General features: G+C 43.2%; 1 protein-coding gene across 3 annotated transcripts in view; it reads left to right on the top strand.

The window, feature by feature from the left end:
- The first annotated feature begins 209 nt into the window (after positions 1-209).
- The window catches only part of TRAF3IP1 (TRAF3 interacting protein 1), a 153,601-nt gene continuing 136,439 nt past the window's right edge, over positions 210-17,371 (top strand). Inside the window, exons 1-2 of one of the 3 annotated variants that reach the window (XM_081338874.1) lie at positions 210-487; positions 14,370-14,438. In XM_081338874.1, coding sequence (XP_081195000.1) covers positions 365-487; positions 14,370-14,438 — 192 coding nt within the window. In that variant the 5' untranslated portion in view covers positions 210-364. The remainder of the gene's footprint in view (positions 488-14,369; positions 14,439-17,371) is intronic. The other 2 variants (XM_081338875.1, XM_081338876.1) reach the window with 2 other exon arrangements.

A 17,371-nucleotide genomic window follows, 5' to 3' on the forward strand; every position in this document is an offset into this window, starting at 1 on the left:
AAGTATATTTTCTCACAACTGAAACTCTGCGAAGTTCCAGATGGAAAATAAAAAAGGAGAAAAGTTACAAGCACCAACGGTTTGTTTACAAGTTCTTCTCCTTTGCTCTTCTCCCTATCCATCCCCTCCGACAGTTACATCATATTTTAATTTCGCTCCTTGATGCACAAACATTCTGCGGCTTATGTCATCGCCTCCGCTCGTTCGGCCCAATAGGAAGAAAGGGAGGAGGCGGAGACTGCTTGCGCGTTGCTATGGTCGCAAAGTTGGGTAGTAACGATACAGGCGGAATGCGCATGTGTGGTCTGCGCAGTACTGGGAGCTTGTCTGGGCCTGGTGGAGACGAATCTTACTGAAGGCTGCCATGCAGGGCTCCGTGGTTCGGCGTACGCAGGAGTTGCTAGGGCGCGTGATTCGAAAACCGCCTCTTACAGAGCGCCTTCTCAGCAAGCCCCCTTTCCGCTACCTGCACGACGTAATTGGGGAGGTCAGGCGAAGCGAAAGAGGCGGGAAAGAGGGGGAGGAGAGGACGCGATCGGTCGTGTTTCCAGTTGCCTGGCAACTCGAGGAGGAAGCCGCAAAAGAGATGCGTGTATCTTTGAAGGGTTGTGTAAAGAGATTCCCCAAGACAGACAGGGTTAGAGAGTCGGATGGCATATTTTCTCCATCCCGTTTGGTCCAAGGATTGTGTGTTCTTCAGTGAATCGCTCAAATGGCTATTGTAGATAGAGAAACATGCCTTGGATTGGATCGCAGCCCATTACGTGAACATAAAAAGAAAGAAAAGTTGCCGCAGTCTTTGGTGGTTAATAACAGTAATTGTATGTACAAAGAGGGGCAAATTTAGCTATACTTGGCTCATATTTTAAATAGATTTGAAATTTCAAGAATAGAACTGGCTTTGTAGATAAGGAAGCTCAGCATTAATATGAGTGATGCTTTGTTCATCTTTTGATGTGTTAAACAAGTTTGGCTTGTTTTTGCTATATAGGCCTAACTAGGAGTAAGGGAGAACTGTGTTCTGCACTGTACTAGAGGTGATGTGAGAATTTAATTCTATAAATGTAAACTATAATGTTGTGAGAATGAACAATATGCATCATTTTGTATCATATTGGTGGTGAAGCTATGGCACGCAGAGCCCTCTCTGTGGCCACGCGTGCCGTCACTCCAGTCCTAGGTATCTGCTGCCGTGTGCAAAACAAAGGTTCAATCAATTTCAACTTCTCGCAGGAAAAAAAAGGTTTCACAGAGTTGGAATTGCTTGATTGAACTTTATTTTTAGTCTCACACAGTGGCGAAGGAAGTGACTTGTCGGAGCTGGAAAGAAGGTGCCATGTAGGGGTGGGGGGAGTGGTGGGAGCAAGGCACTCCATGCGAGGGGTGGGGCGGGGCCTCTTCCTTCCCTCCCCCTGCCAGACACCTCCCGAAGCCGTGCAGGGTAAGGTTCTGCCCCCACCCAGATGCCCTCACCTACCCAAGAGTTTTTTTTTTACTAACCTGCCTTTCAGCTGCATTCTGTTTCTCTATTTGCTACTCAGCCTTCGCCACGTGTTTGTTGGACAAAAAAAAAATCCATGAGACTTTCTAACTTCTCACAAAAAGTTACAAAGTCTCATGAAACTTTTTTTTTACCTGATAGTCCCACAAACACGTGGCTGCCTCTGCAGAAGTTGCGCAATGGGGGCATGTATCTGGGCAGCTCGGGAAACAAGGTGGGCTTCCAAGGGCTGGACCTCAGCGCCCCCGAGTCCTCCCATGACGGGGCCCTGCTGATTGCTGGCTCCAAGGGTGACGGCAGCAAACATGGCTTGATCCTCAGCAAGTCCCATTTGCTACCTCCTGCCCAATGCCACTGCCATGAGGCCACGAAACAAACCAGGCGGAGGTAGGGAACCGGGTTAGGGTATCAGGAGCACCTGCTGCCATCCCGCGCTCTCCATCCTGTTGCCAGCCAGGCATGCCGAGCTCAGGCTTCAGCAGATGGAGGCCGGAGGGGAGTGAACTGTGGCTGCCCGGCTCCTCTGCCTGACGATGCATGCGGGGAGAGGTGCCGCCTGGCTCAGTAAGGTGTGGTCCGCCCACAGAAGGATGAAGGAGGAGGGCTGCCTGGGGAAGAGTGCAGGGCTGCCCACGGGGGGAATCTGACTAGCCCCAGCCTGGAGGGGGGGAGTGGCCGAGGGAGCCTGGCGATGGAGATCGCATGACGGTGGCAGCTGCCCCGGGATGAGCGGTAGGTGAGGTGGGTGCTCCCGATGTCCACAGGGGAAGAAGCCGTGAGGAGGCTCTGCGCCCAGTCCAACCCAGTCCTGGCACGAAAGCGAGGCAGCAGCCCTATGTGCATCCCTGTGCATGAACGTGCCCCCGCCCTGCCAGGCAAGCGGAGCTGCGGCATCTTCAGCAGAAAAGCACAGGCGGGCAGTGGAAGGCACAAGAAGCCCCGATCCCAGCACTGCCCCTCCCCACTCTCCTCACCGCTTTGGAAGAGCTGCGGGGCTCAGGAGTCTCTCCCCATGCCCCCCCACCTGCTGAGCAAGATGCCCTTCTACCCATTGCCCCACCCACCAGAGCAACATCGAGCTGGCCACGCCCACCCTGGCCATGCCCACTCAGTCTGCCACACCCACCCAGTGGGCCACACCCACCCAATGGGCCACTCCTTCCCAATGGGCCACGCCTACCTGACACCCGGCAATACATAAATGGGTTTGGGGTTGCAGTTTGGGTACTCGGTCTCTAAAAGGTTTGCCACCACTGTCCTATTGTATGAAATGTATCATTTTCTATTATAATGAGGCACAGGGGAGAGAAATTAACATTTCGGCAAGCATGAAATGCAAAATATATGTGGTTTTGTTCTATGAAGAACTGGGTGGGCTAGTGGCTGGGTTGGAAACCCAATCACATACCGTAAACTTGAGTTATTATGATCTACTCTGCCTAGACTTTTTCTTATAGGTACCAAGCCATCATAGTTTTTAAATACAACATAACTTGATGGTATGATTAATTCAACCAACTGTGCCTTAACTAATACATTATGATTAAAACTACTGATTCACTATGATTGATACATGAATGTTGCACTTCTAATATTTTACAGCATCATGAATATCCTCTGTAAGTCATCTCACTTTTTGATAATATAAGATGTTAGGATGGATTAATATATATTTATATACCCTTTATGTAATGGGAAAATGTCTTTGGAACATTATATGAATGTCCTTATTTGATTGAAATTAAGTTATGAGTACTTGTTTAATGCAAAGTGTCATTTAAGCTGAAATAAGTCCCAGGAATCAGGGAGGAAAGCAGTTGTCTCTGATCGTCCCAGGTTAATCTTTTTCTTTGGTAGTCTTGCAAGTTAGAATCAAACTTTCTTCCTTTGTTGGCTACAAAAGTCCAACATAATTCGTTTTATGCAGTCATCTTTGCAACCCTCTTCCCTGTTGACATTTTTCACAAATGAAAGGAGCCTACAGATAGTCCCTGATGTATGATTACAATTGGGGCCAGAATTTCCAGTTGCCAAGCAACCAAATTTTGACCACATGACGATGTGGATGCTATGACAATTGTAAGTGCAAGGACTGGTTGTAACTCACATTTTTCAGTGCCATTGTAACTTCAAATGGTGGCTAAACTAATGATTGTAAGTCAAGGACTACCTGTACTTATTTGTATTTAGTCATTTTAGAAGAGCAATTTTATTTTTCTATTTAAATCAGCTAGGGTGGATTTTTTTTATAAAGCTGCTCTATAGAGTCACCCCACCCTAGAATGGCAATCAAAGGGTTTTCTCAAAAATAGCCACTGGTAATTGTTCTGTAATTGAGATGAAGCCTTAAAATTGCAGGGAATATAATTGGTCTAAGTGTTTGTATTACGTTTTACAACAGAAGCATTCTGTAAGAACCCCAATGTATTTTGTATTTCTTTCCTATGCCCTCATTTTTGGGTTCTGCCATTCTGTTGGGGAAGGGGGGACCTAAGGATGTTCTACTGTATACTTCCTTTACTTTGTGCTTTGACGTATCTTTCTTGGGGTGTGAAAGGAATGTGTCTCTGGCCATCTGCCTTATCTGCAGGCAGATGGGAAGAAGCTGAAGAGAAACCTGACAGCCTTGAGAACAGCACCTTATCAGTTTTTTCCCCATAATAACTTAGCACCTATGAATTGACTCACTTCAAACCAGCTGGATGGACAATTGGGGTGGGGTTTGAAAGGGTTCTTTTAATGTAATGTTTTGCATGGGAAATACTCAGATCCTGCCTTACTATCCTGCTATCAGTACCTTCCAATAAAAGTTCCTGTTGAAACAATGCAAATTTCAAGAGTTCTGCTTTCTTGGAAAGTTTAACTGAGGCAGGTTCTTACATTAGGCAGGATCTGCAAAGTGGTCAACCTGGAAGGAAGAAAACTGTGCATGTGATGTCTAACCACAGCAGCAAGAGGGAAGAGAGTGAGTGCTGCTCAGAGCCCCCGCTGAAGGCTTGCCCTAGGAACAGCTACTCTGACTCCTCTGGCTCCGGAGACGAGGATGCAACCCGAGGTGGTTGATCAGCACCAGGAAGAAAGAGGACTGAGAAGGAAAGTCCTGGAAAGTGACCAACAGCCATGGCAGCCACAAGCAGGGCTGGAAATAGGAAATGGAGTGGTCACTCAACCTTAGTGAAGAGGAGGACAAAAGGCCGAGCTGAGCCGATCACTTCCTTAAGGAAGCCATAGGTCTGATGGTGGAGGTCTTCAGAAACCTCAAAGAGGAAGAAACATCCCTGCTGAGACAGAAATGAGGAGACGCTGGTGGAGGAAGTTAGAAGGGGGAAAGCAAACCCTCCAAACCAGGCATCTCTGTCAACACTATCTGGAAATCTGGGAATCCCTGTGAGGAAACTGAAGAAGCCCATTTCTTTCAGTCAATTAGATGGGTGTATTGCAGGGGGTGTCCTGGCCACCCTCACTACGATGCTGAGCTGATCGCTTCCTTAAGGAAGCCATAGGTCTGAGGGTGGAGGCCTTCAAAAACCTCAAAGGAAGAAACAGTTCACTGCTGAGACAGAGACAAGGAGAGGCTGGCGGAGGAGAGGGGAGAGCAAACCCTCCAACCCAGGCACCTCTGCCAACAGATACTGGGGGAACCGCAACCATAGTGATGACTCCAGCTCAAGCTACATCAGCCAGTAGTGATGTATGCACAGCCAGAAGGAGGAGGGCTGAATGTAAGACCTCCCCCTTGGCATGAAATAAGATGGGGACCCTCAGCAACTGGGTTTCTTCTTGGCCACATCCTGGGTTACATACAGGATTATGGCCAGGAGATCCCTAGTGAGAGTGCCTGAGTCAGGGTTGTCACCCTGGCCCTAGAAGGTGCAGTGGCCCTGTGGATGGTCACCCTGCATAATGCCGAGGCACCCGAACTCCAAAACTTTAATCGATTCATAGCAGCCCTGAGGTGGCAGTTCAAGGACCCCTTGGCTGACCAAAAGGCCAGGGATTGGATTAAAACTATCAGGCATGGCTGATGCCCTGTGGCTGAATACACTGAAGAATTCTGAGATCTGGCTTGTCATCTCAGCTGGCCAGAAGACATTTTAGTAAGTTGTTTCAAGGATGGGCTGAACGATGACCTCCCAACACCCCAGGGAGACAGTCATGAAAAGTGCCGAAGTTGTGGAGTTCCAATCCTCTGAGAAAATTGGAGGGGGAACTCTGACACCACCAAAGAAGGAACCCAAGATGTCCAACAGCAACTCCAAGGATGAGACCTTGGTAAATGGAACCATCACACACATTACCAGGCCCATAGAACTGCTGATCCCAGGGATGGAAGAGAAGGTAGCACTAAAGGCTTTACTGAACTTGAGCTGCACCATATGTTTAATAAGCTCAACCCTAGTGGGAAATCTGGGAATCCCTGTGAGAAAACTGAAGAAACCCATTTTGTTCAGTCAATTAGATGGGTCTATTACAGGGGGCATCCTGGCCATGATGCCAGTAAAACTAACCATGGGGAACCACACTGAGACTTGGACTTGTATAGTGACCCCCGGCATGGAATGGCCCCTAATCCTAGGACTGCCATGGTTAAAAAAATGGAACCTGTGGGTGAACTGGAAAACAGGAGATCTGAGATTCCCAAAAGGGAAACCCCACTTGCCCAATAGCCACCGCAGCACCAAAGCGAAGTGTGAGCCTAAGGTGGTGGCAGGAATCAACGATCAGGAATTGGAAGGCATACCCAGGGAGTACCAGGCCTGGCTGTGGTCTTTAGTGAGAAGGTATCCAATGAATTGGCCCCTCACCGTCCCAAAGACTATGCTATTGAGATCATCCCTGAAACTAAGCTGCCAAAACCCAAGCTCTACTTGATGACACCCCCCCCCAAGAGTTAGAGAGCTGTGCAAATTCTTAGATAAGATAGATAAGCTACCCCAGTGCTATTCTGGGAAAAGAAAGTTGGGTCTCTTCGTCTCTGCGTAGATGCTTGAATACTGTGTGTGTGGACAGTGTCTACCCCTTGCCACTCATGAAGGACATGTTAGCCTACCTCTCAAAGGGAAAGATTTTCTCCAAGCTAGATCTGCAAGAAGCATATTACTGGGTTAGAATCAAGGAGGGGGATGAGTGGAAGACCACATTCAACTGCCCCTTGGGTTGCTTCCAGTTCAAAGTACTCCCATTTGGGCTACAGGGAGGACCCACGGTATTTATTCAGCTAATTAACGAAGTCCTCTGTGAGCATTTGTACAAGGGGTTTTTGGTGTACCTTTATGACATATTAATCTACACTGAAACAAAAGCTGAGCATGTCAAATTAGAGCAGTTTTAAAGAAGCTGCATGCAGCCAAACTGTATGCCAAACTTTCAAAATGGGAATTCCACAAAGAAAAGATTGATTTGGGCTACCCAATTTCTCACAAGGGGGTGGAAATGGATGCAGGAAACATATGGGCTGTGTTGGATTGGGCCCCACCACGCACCTGGAGGCAGTTGCAAAGTTTTCTGGGCTTCCCTAACTTCTATTGACAGTTCATCCTCTCCTTCATTCAGATCACACTCCCCATTACTAACTTAGTAAAAACAAAAGGGGAGGACAAGCTAAAACCTAGCCACAGACTAAAATGGACTATCGAATGTCAGGTGGCATTTGAAAAATTAAAATATTTTTTTCTGCGGAACCAGTGCTAAAACACCCAGATCCAGGCTGATGCTAGTGACATAGCAGTCAGTGTGGTATTGCTCCAGGAAAACCAGGAAAGCCAATTGCAACCTTCTGCCTACACCTCAAAGAAACTCACCATAACCAAGCAAAGGTGAACGGTCTGAGAGAAGGAGGCTTACACTGTGCTCTGGGCCCACCTCACTTGGAGGTACTTCCTAGAAGGGAACAAGATCCCTTTCCAAGTATGGACTGAGCATAAAACCTTGAAGCATTAAAGACCCCTAGGAAGCTTTTCCCCAAACCAGCTCGGTGGGTCAGCACTTCCACCGATTAAATTTCACCCTACGGTACTTACCTGGGGGAAAAAACCTCCCTGTAGCCCTGATAAAGAGATGGTTTTGGTGGTCATCTTTAAAAAAAGGACATTAAGAGCTATGTAGCTGGTTACCCCATTTGCACAGCAGCTAAACAGGCAGGGAAAAATGCATGGCCTAGATATTTCTATGAACTTTATTGTAGAGCTACCAGAAAGTGCAGGCAACAGTGTCATTTGGGTAGTGATGGATTTATTCTCCAAACAAGTCCATTTCATCCCTTTCCAAAAAATTCCAACTTCTAAAGCCTTGGCTAAGATGTTTCTGCAACACATCTATCAGCTACATGGGGTCCCACAACACATAATCTCAGATAGGGGGGTCCAGTTCACCTCCAATTTCTGGAGAGCCTTTTTGGACCTACTGGGCACAGATCAGGGTCTGTCATCTAATCATCCTCAAACGAATGGGGGGACAGAACGAACAAACTCAGTGCTAGAACAATACTTGAGATGCTTCATAAACTATCAGCAAGACAATTGGACTGACCTGTCACCATTTGCTGAAATAGCCTATAATAATGCAGTGCATTCCAGTACTGGTTACACACCTTTCCAAGTGGCTACAGGTCAGAGCTTCAACCTCATGCCTGAATTGCCTACCAATGAACCTACCATCCCTTCCCTTAAGGAATGGATTATACAGTTGCAAAATATGTGGCTAGTCGTCAGAAAAGGCTTAGATGAAGCTAGAGAAACTTATAAAGTGCAGGCAGACAAAAAGGATGGAGCCCAAGCCTCTTAGGGTGGGGGACAGGGTATACTTCTCCCCTAAGTTTCTTCACTCCCTGCAACCCTCAAAGAGGCCCAAAATTTGTGGGACCCTTCCCTATTAAACGCATCATCAACCCAGTCACAATAGAGCTCGAACTTCCTAAAACATTTTGCTCTAATTTGCTAAAACCTGAAATGAGCTCAGCCTTAAGGCCAGCAATAGCCACCTCAGTACAACCAATTATAGTGGAAGGGGAAGAACATTTTGAAATCAAAGAAATCTTAGACTCCAGAAAGCACCATGCGTCTACCCAATACTTAGTGGCATGGAAGGACCTCCTGGCCTTCCAGAATGAGTGGGTACACAAATGCATGTGATAACCCTAGACTGCTCAAACGTTTTCATGCTTGTTACCCAGATAAGCCTGACTAACCACTATGTTTCATTTTCTCTCCCTGTTATTATTTTCTCTTGTCCAGGTGGATCGTTCTCTTTTTAAAGGGGTGTGTGTGGCATGTCAGAACCCCAATGTATTTAGTATTTCTTTCCTATGCTCTCATTTTGGGGCTCTGCCATTCTATTGGGGGGAGGGTGTTATAACGATGTTCTGCTGTATACTTTCTTTGCTTTGTTTTATCTTTGAAGTATCTTTCTTAGGGTGTGAAAGGAATGTGCCTCTGGCCATCTGCCTTATCTCCAGGCGGATGGGAAGAAGCTGCGGAGAAACCTGACAGTCTTGAGAATGGCACCTTACCAGCTCTTTCCCACAATAACATAGCACCTATGGATTGGCTCAACTCAAACCAGTCAGATGGACAGTTGGGGTGGGGTTTGAAAGGGTTCCTTTGATGTAATATTTCATGTGGGAAATCCTCAGAACCTGCCTTACTATCCTGCTATCAATACCTTCCAATAAAAGTTCCTGTTGAAACAATGCACATTTCAAAAGTTCTGCTTTCTTGGGAGGTTTAACTGAGGCAGGTCCTTACACATTGCCTCAATAGAATTGTGCCATAGGGACAGTTTATTTTAGTTCCTGTTGAAACTTGCAATAATTCAGCAGGGAGTTGGACTGGAAGACCTGTGAAGTCCTTTCTAGCCCTATGATTCTGTATTCTATGTTCTGAAGTAGATTTGGGGAACATTTCCCCTTGAAATGGGAGAAAGTTGCTAGTGGGAATCTTCCACTAGCTTCAATCTATGCTTACATAGATTGAAATTCCTGTTGACTGGTTTTCCCATCTGCTGGCAATTTTAATTTTTTTTCCAGAACCTAGTAGATCTGTGTAGTATGAGACAACACAAGCATAACAAATGATCTTCAATATTACTAAAACCAATGGGTGATCCCTGCTCTACTTTTTTAAATTTTTTATTGATTTTCCAATATTACACTTGTATCTTTGAAAAGCAATGTGTCTGGGTTACAATAGTTCCATTTCATACAAGTACATGTTATTACAAATATCCGATTTGTTGTAGCCAATATTTCCTCTCTTTTTTTCCTTTAATACATATTATCTTTTATCTAAATTAACATATTTCTTATTTTATCTATCAGTTATTTAGTGGTTTTCATACATTTCTCAATACCTTTATGTATTTTATTTATTTTAACATTCCATCTTTAAAACATCAATCACCTTATACATTTTCCCAGCTTTAATTTTGCATTATTAAAGTTAAATGATTGAATTTTTTCATTTTCATATTTCTAGGTGAGCCCACTTCCCTTTATCACAGTTCTCTCCAATACCTAATAATCTAAATACACATTCTCATTTCCATGTCAACAGGTTAATAATACAGTATAATATTTTTATTTTCATTATAATTTCCACATACTGTAAATTCAATAGCCATAATTTCTCCCATTTCAACATTTAATACATCCTTTCTCTTCTGCTTTATATCTGCGCTCTCGTGCTTAAACTTATAATTTTATTCTTATCACTATATCCAAGTATATTACCGTATTTTCCGGCGTATAAGATGACTTTTTAACCCATGAAAATCATCTCAAAAGTCGGGGGTCGTCTTATACGCCCAGTCGTCTTATACGGCGGAAAATACGGGTAGTCTTATATGGCGAGTATAGCCCAAACCCTATACCCGTATTTTTCGGACCATAAGACGCACTTTTTCCCAAAAAAAGTAGGGGGGAAAACGAGGGTGCGTCTTATGGTTTGAAGCTGATCCGTATGCCCAGCCCCAACCTCTGCAAGTGGAAAGCAAGCGAGATTGCCAGGAGCACGAATCGGCACGTGCTGAGAAATGCTGATCTCACGCTCCTGCAATCTCTCTCCCTTGGTTTCAGCTTCCCTTGCTACAAGAGAAAGCAGGCTGAAACGGAGTGAGGGAGATTGCCAGGAATGCGAATCGGCTGATCTCGCGCTGCTGCAATCTCCCTCGTTTCAGCCTTCTTTCTCTTGTAGCAAGGGAAGCTGAAACCGAGTGAGGGAGATTACAGGAGCATGAGATCGGCCGATTCGCGTTCCTGGCAATGTCCCTTGCTCCGTTTCAGCTTGCTTTCTGCAAGAGAAAGCCGGGCCGCAGGGCCGCCTCCGCAGGTACTGCTCTAACGTGGAGAGGGAAGGACAAAGAGGGAGGGAAGGAAGAAAGGAAGGAAGGAAGGAAAGAAGCAAGGGACAATGAGAGAGGGAGGGAGAGAGAGAAATAGAGAGAGGGGGAGAGAAGGAGAAAGAAATAGGGAAGGAGAAAGAAAGGGAGAGAAATAGAGGGAGAGAGAAAGAGGGAGAGGGAAAGGGAGAGGGAGAGAAAGAAAGGGAGAGAGAGAAGGAGAAAAAGAGGGAGGGAAATAGAGAGAGAGAAAGAGAAATAGAGGGAAAGAAAAAGGGAGAGAAAGGGAGAGAGAGAAGGAGAAAGAAAGGGAGGGAAATAGAGGGAGAGAGAAAGGGAGAAATGGAAAGAAAAATAGAGGGAGAGAAAGGGAGAGAGAGACAAGGAGAAAGAAAGTGAGGGAAATAGGGAGAGAGAAAGGGAGAAATAGAGGGAAAGAGAAAAATAGGGAGAGAAGGAGAGAGAGGAGAGAGAAAGAGGGAGGGGGAGAGGGAGAGAAAGAGGGAGGGGGAGAGAGGGAGAGAAAGAGAAGGAGAGAGAGGGAGAGAAAGAGAAGGAGAGAGAAAAATTAAATTAGTAACATGATTGTTAAGTGAATCTGGTTTCCCCACTAACTTTGCTTGTCAGAAGGTTGCAAAAGGCGATCACATGACCCTGGAACAATGTGACCATCATAAATATGAATCGATTGCCAAGCATCCGAATGTAAATCACATGACTCTGGGGATGCTGCAATGGTCATAAGTGTGAAAAATGGTCATGTTACTTTTTTCAGTGCCGTCATAACTTTGAACGGTCACTAAGTGAATCATTGTAAGCCGAGGACTACCTGTACTTTATCATTTTTTTCCTTTTTTGGGGGTGTGTGTCATGTTTTTGACACCTTGCTGGGCGACTGGTGGTACTCGGACATTACCTTGTCCTAAAAATGGTACAATGGATGAAAAGGTTGAAAAGCCCTGTTTTAGTATACCGGTACTATTTGGTTCAGAATATTTTTTTTCTTGTTTTCCTGCTCTAAAAACTGGGTGCGTCTTATGGTCAGGTACGTCTTATGGTCCGAAAAATACGGTAATTTAACAGGAAAAGTAGGGGGTCGTCTTATACGCCCAGTCGTCTTATACGCCGGAAAATACGGTACATTATATCAGTCTTAACTTATATATGTCTTAGTCAATTTCATATAAATGGCTCAATATTTCTTAACTCTTAATATTTACACATCTAAGTTTTTTTATTAGGCAGTATTTTTATCTACACATCAAAACAATCTCATAATCCAAGTACGATCCTGTCTATTTAGATATTTTCTGTTTCAGGCCTCTTAAATATGTCCAGTCTTCTTCATTCTTATTCTGGCTTTTTTTTTCTTTGCCATGTCATTTTCCGTTTCTTTGCTTCAGGGTCATCAAAGAGTTCTTGTGTTGTTCTATTGAAGTGACCGTCCAATCTCCATTTTTGAAGGTTGAGGGGTCTGATAGAGATACCAAATCTTTTCATTATTTTCTCCTCTTGGCGTAATTGTCCTCGACTATCTATTTTTTCTTCTGTTTCTCATTCTGATCTTCAAATTCCTTCTGCTTTATGTAACAAATTTTTTCCTCCATCCATTTTGTCAGGTTTTTCTCCAAGTTTTCTCTCATCTGTGCTTGTTGAGTAGTTAACTCTTTTGTCAGGGTATTTGGTTGTTCAATTTCTTCTGTTATGTTCTGTCCCGATAAATTATTAGTTGTAGTCACAACTTGAGTTTGCTTACCAAAACACTTTCTAGTTTTTTTCCAAAAGCTATTTCATCACTGGCTGTAGAAAGGAACTGATATGTTTGGCAGGTTATTTTCATCATAGTATAGATTTGTTTTTGTATTTCTTCCATGGTGGACTCTCACATCTGGTGTTCAAGGTTAGTCTTATCTTGTTTTCTAAAGTGGCAGGCAAGTCTCTCTTTTTTAGGGTGTCAGATTGCAATTTCAGGCTTAGCCACAAGGTGTCCCCCAAGTGCTTAGAAAATTCTTTTCAACTGTTTTCTTCTGTTTTAGAAGACCAGAGCCAAATTTTCAAATAAGAATAGGAAGTAAGAAATAGTCAAAAGCTTGTAGTCCACAAGTTTTGTTTTAAAAGAGTTGAGGTCTAATTCGTTTTTTCAACATTTCTAAATCACCCCTGGAAGTTCAAACGCTGCTGTTTCTGAAGGGAGAGTTAGGATCCCCCCTCCCTCTCCACAGGGGGGAAAGTGCTTAGCAGCTTATTTAGGTGGAAAGAAGAGGATTGGAGTATAAGAGAGGTTGATCTTACCCCATCTCTTCCACGCTGCTTTAATGTTGCCTGGTGGTAAGTGTGACTTAGGCTGTCTGCAGCCTAGTGACTGGCCATGTTGCTATGGCAGGTCTTTTGTCCTCTGGTTTGAAGGGAATGCAGGCACTAACGTGTTTCTGCAAAAGCTCCTTCTTGCTGGTCGCCTCTCCAGGGGGACTCTTTGGCCCTTTTATGGCCCCCCAGTGATGTGAAACTGGACGTGGAAGATGAGAGCTGTCCCCCAAGTGTCCATAACGGCCGCGTCGGCAAACCGGAAGTCCCCTGCTCTAGTTTTGGCTACAGGTAGTCCTCATCTTACAACCATAATTGAGCCCAAAATTCCCATTGCTAAGCAAAACAGTTAAATGACTTTTGCCCCATTTTAGGACCTTTCCTGCCACAGTTGTTAAATGAATCACTGCAGTTATTAATAACATGGTTGTTAATGAATCTGGCTTCTCCATTGACTGTTCATCAGAAGGTTGTAAAAGGTGATCACATGACTGCAACCATCATAAATACATGCCAGTTGCTAAGTAGGCAAATTTTGATGACATGGCTGTGGGGATCCTGCAATGGCTGTAAGTGTATAAAGTGTTGCAAGTTGAAGACTACCTGTGTTTTATTTACCCATCATGACTCTAATGTATTCTGAATTCATCCATTTTTAAGGCAAGTTGAATATATTGAAGAGAACTGTCTCCTAACCAGTTAGTATTCCAACATTAGCCATGGTTTTAGAGGTTTTATATACTAAAAATAAAATTTATAAATCTTCCTAATTCTATGGAAACTTACATTGCCCATCATCTTATTGTCCCACATATACTCCTGGAGAACACCTGGTTTCAGTATTATAAGAAGAACTTTATTAAACTATGGGTGGAAATTACATCCTAGATGTAGTATGAGAATGCTAGAGAAAGTAGTATTTATTGTGGATTAATGTGTTTATCTCTGCAATTATTTGAACCTGTGCAAGTTATTTTTTATACTTTAGAAAGATCCCATTATATAAAGTTGCAATGTGTAGCACGTACTGAAATATAATCAGAATTATTTCAGAAAACAGAATATCATAATCAAAGTTGCCTGCAAAAATCAGCACAATTATATCATTGTTTCAAGATTCAAATGCTTTTAAGTGTTATACAGTTGTATTTGCATTTTATATTGTTAAATTGTACAAAAAGTATATGCATTTGAGAGCTAGTACCATAATTTTAATGTTATTGTTTTAAAGGTAATTAGATCAACTGGTTTCATGAAAGGATTGTATACAGAAACAGAGATGAAATCTGATAATGTTAAGGTATGTATGCACTCATAATTCTTTATGTATAAAATATTTTATAGATTCAATTCCATTAAGTATCATTTAATATAATGACAGAATTGTGCCAAAAGGCTATTTTATAAATTAAAAATTTATACATTAAAAATCTAGTATCACTCACTTCCGGGTGGCAAGGCTTCGCCGCAGGCAGCCATTCTGGCTGTCAGCCCTGTCGTCTCTGTAGAGCCGCCGAAAACAGCGCCGATCAGCTGTTTTGACGGCTCGGAAGCCCGCTCCTCGGGAGAAGAGGAGGGGGTGAGTGCCCAGGTAGGGGTAGAGTTCTCTGGGGCCGCCAGAGCTAAAATTCTGGCGGCTGAAGGATTGAGCCCCCCCAAAGCCTGAGTTTGCTCCGGACTGCGGGGCGCCTCTGCTCCGGGCTTTTGGAGCAGAGCAGGGCGTCAGCAACCATCCCTGCCAGCAAGAGAGAACTTTAGAGAACTTGGACGCAGGCACAGCGATACAGGAGAATCAGGTGAAAGTGAATTTATGATCTTTAACTCGGTGGATTTTGTGGAGTTTGATGAAAGTGAAAGTGCGTAGCAGGCAATAGTGGGTGAAAATGGCTGCCAAATCTTCAAAAGTTCCTAGAGGTGCGGGGGCTTCTCCGGTGCAGCAATCTTTGTTACAAGCTTTAATGCCCCCCCTCTACACCTGCACCTGCACCTGTACCAACTTTTACAGTTAAAGACTTGCAGGATGTTTTGCAAGAGGCTTTGAAAAAGCAATCTCAACAACTAGTTGATCTTATGGATGAGAGGTTTACTGAAATGAGGGCAGACATTTTACTTGCATTTCAAGGCATGGCTGTATGCATAGAGCGCCTGGACGAGAGAGTGGAAGATCTCAGCCAAAATAATATTAGATTAGATGCAAAAATGACAGAGACTGAGAATGTGGTAGATAAAATTGACGACGATTTGACCTTGGTACAGTACTGAGAGATGGAGTTCGCTGTGAGAATTAGAGGCTTAAAAGAGGATTCTAAAGAAAATTTGAAAAAAATAGTTTCAGAGGCTTTGGAAGGTGTTTTGGAGCGACCAGCAGACGCAATTATGGAGGATATAGACAAAATATTTCGGGTTAATTCGTGGATTGCCAGACAAAGGAAATTACCCAGAGATGTGGTGGTTTATTTTACAAAGAGAGCAATTAGAAATGAGGTTATTCAAGCCTTTTACAATAATAAATTTGCAATTGCTGAACAAGAAGTTTTGATTTTAAAAGAGATCCCTCCAAGAATCTTAAGGAGAAGGAAGGAATTTGCTTTTTTGGCACAAGAATTAAGAAGACGTGATATTAAGTTCAGATGGGAGATACCAGTGGGTATGGTGGTGATGCACGAAGGCACGAGACATCGTCTTCTTACAGTGTTGCAGGCACGTGATTTTTATACCAATGTTTTAAAAGCAGTCCCCATACCACTTCTGGAAACTACAAACAAGAATGGTGAGGGAGAGTCTCAATCACGCAGTGAGAATTTACAAGGTGCTGAAGGAACAACGCAGATGAAAGAGAAAGCTACAGGAGTGGATCAAATTTCAGTATCATCGGAGGAGGTTAAAGACCAGAGGATGACATGTGCTGCTTCTAGACGAATGAGACGAGAGCAAGAACAAGAACAGCAGAAAGTCATGATGGCACCTCCAAAACTTACTTATAGTGAAGCTGTGGGAGGAGCGCGACCTAAGAGAGTGCAGGTGATTTTGGAAGAAGCACTCCAAAAGCTTCAGGTCGCGAAAAATGGCAACAAAGTTTCTAACCTGGAATGTTAATAGCTTAAATTCACCACAGAAGAGAAAGAAAGTTTTCCAATATTTAAAACAATTTAAGAATGATGTTATTTGTTTACAAGAAACACATATTAGAGTCACAGATCAAAAGTATTTGTTAAACTCAAGACTGGGTACACAATTTATTGCTTCCGCAATGGATAAGAAAAATAGAGTGGTGGTTTATGTTAAGAATACTTTGACAGCGGAGTTAATTGAAGCAGATAAACAAGGAAGATATGTTATAATTGAACTGTTAATAGAAGGCAAGAAAACGCTTCTGGTTGGATTATATGCTCCTAACCAACAGCAAGCAGACTTTTATAGTTTATTACACAGCAAGATTACTCAGTGGGATTATAAATCATGTATTTTTATGGGGGACTGGAATGGCGTTTTGGATGTACAAATGGACAATGGGTTTTTTTTAAAAAGTACTCCAAGTCATGCTAAACTGCCTAAATCTTTTTTTGAGATGAAGGACGATTTGGAATTGCGAGATATCTGGAGAGAAAGAAATTTGCAAGAAAAGGACTATACTTTTTTCTCTGATAGACATCAATCTTTTTCCAGGATTGACTTCATATTAATTACTAATGATTTCTTTTCTAGGATTAAGAAGATTAAGATTTGTCCAAGAACTATGTCTGATCATAGTCCAGTATGGTTAGAGATAGAAAAAGATAATAGGGATAGGCGCTCCTGGCGTTTAAATGAAAATTTGTTTAGAAATCAGGAAAATGTGGAAGAGTGTAAAAAACAGATGAAGGATTTTTTAAAAATTAATATGCATAAAGGCACTTCTATTGAAGTGGTCTGGGATGCTAGTAAAGCCTATATGATAGGTGTATTAATATATTTGAACAATAAATATAGAAGTAACTTGGAATTTAGGAGGAAAGAATTAGAGAATGAAATTAGGGAAAAAGAAAAGGCTTTAACTTTGAATCCATTGGATGGGAAGATTAAAGAGGTAATTAATTTATTAAGGGGACAGTTTGATAAGTTGATGGCTGATCAAGTGGCAACTAACTTATGGTATGTTAGACATAATACTTTTTGCAATGCCAATAAACCAGGTAGATGGCTAGCTTATTTGTTAAGGAAGAAGCAAAGGGCTTCCAATATAGATAGAATAGA

This window comes from Vipera berus (genome assembly GCF_964194415.1).
Source record: "Vipera berus genome assembly, chromosome: 1".
Lineage (NCBI taxonomy): Eukaryota > Metazoa > Chordata > Lepidosauria > Squamata > Viperidae > Vipera > Vipera berus.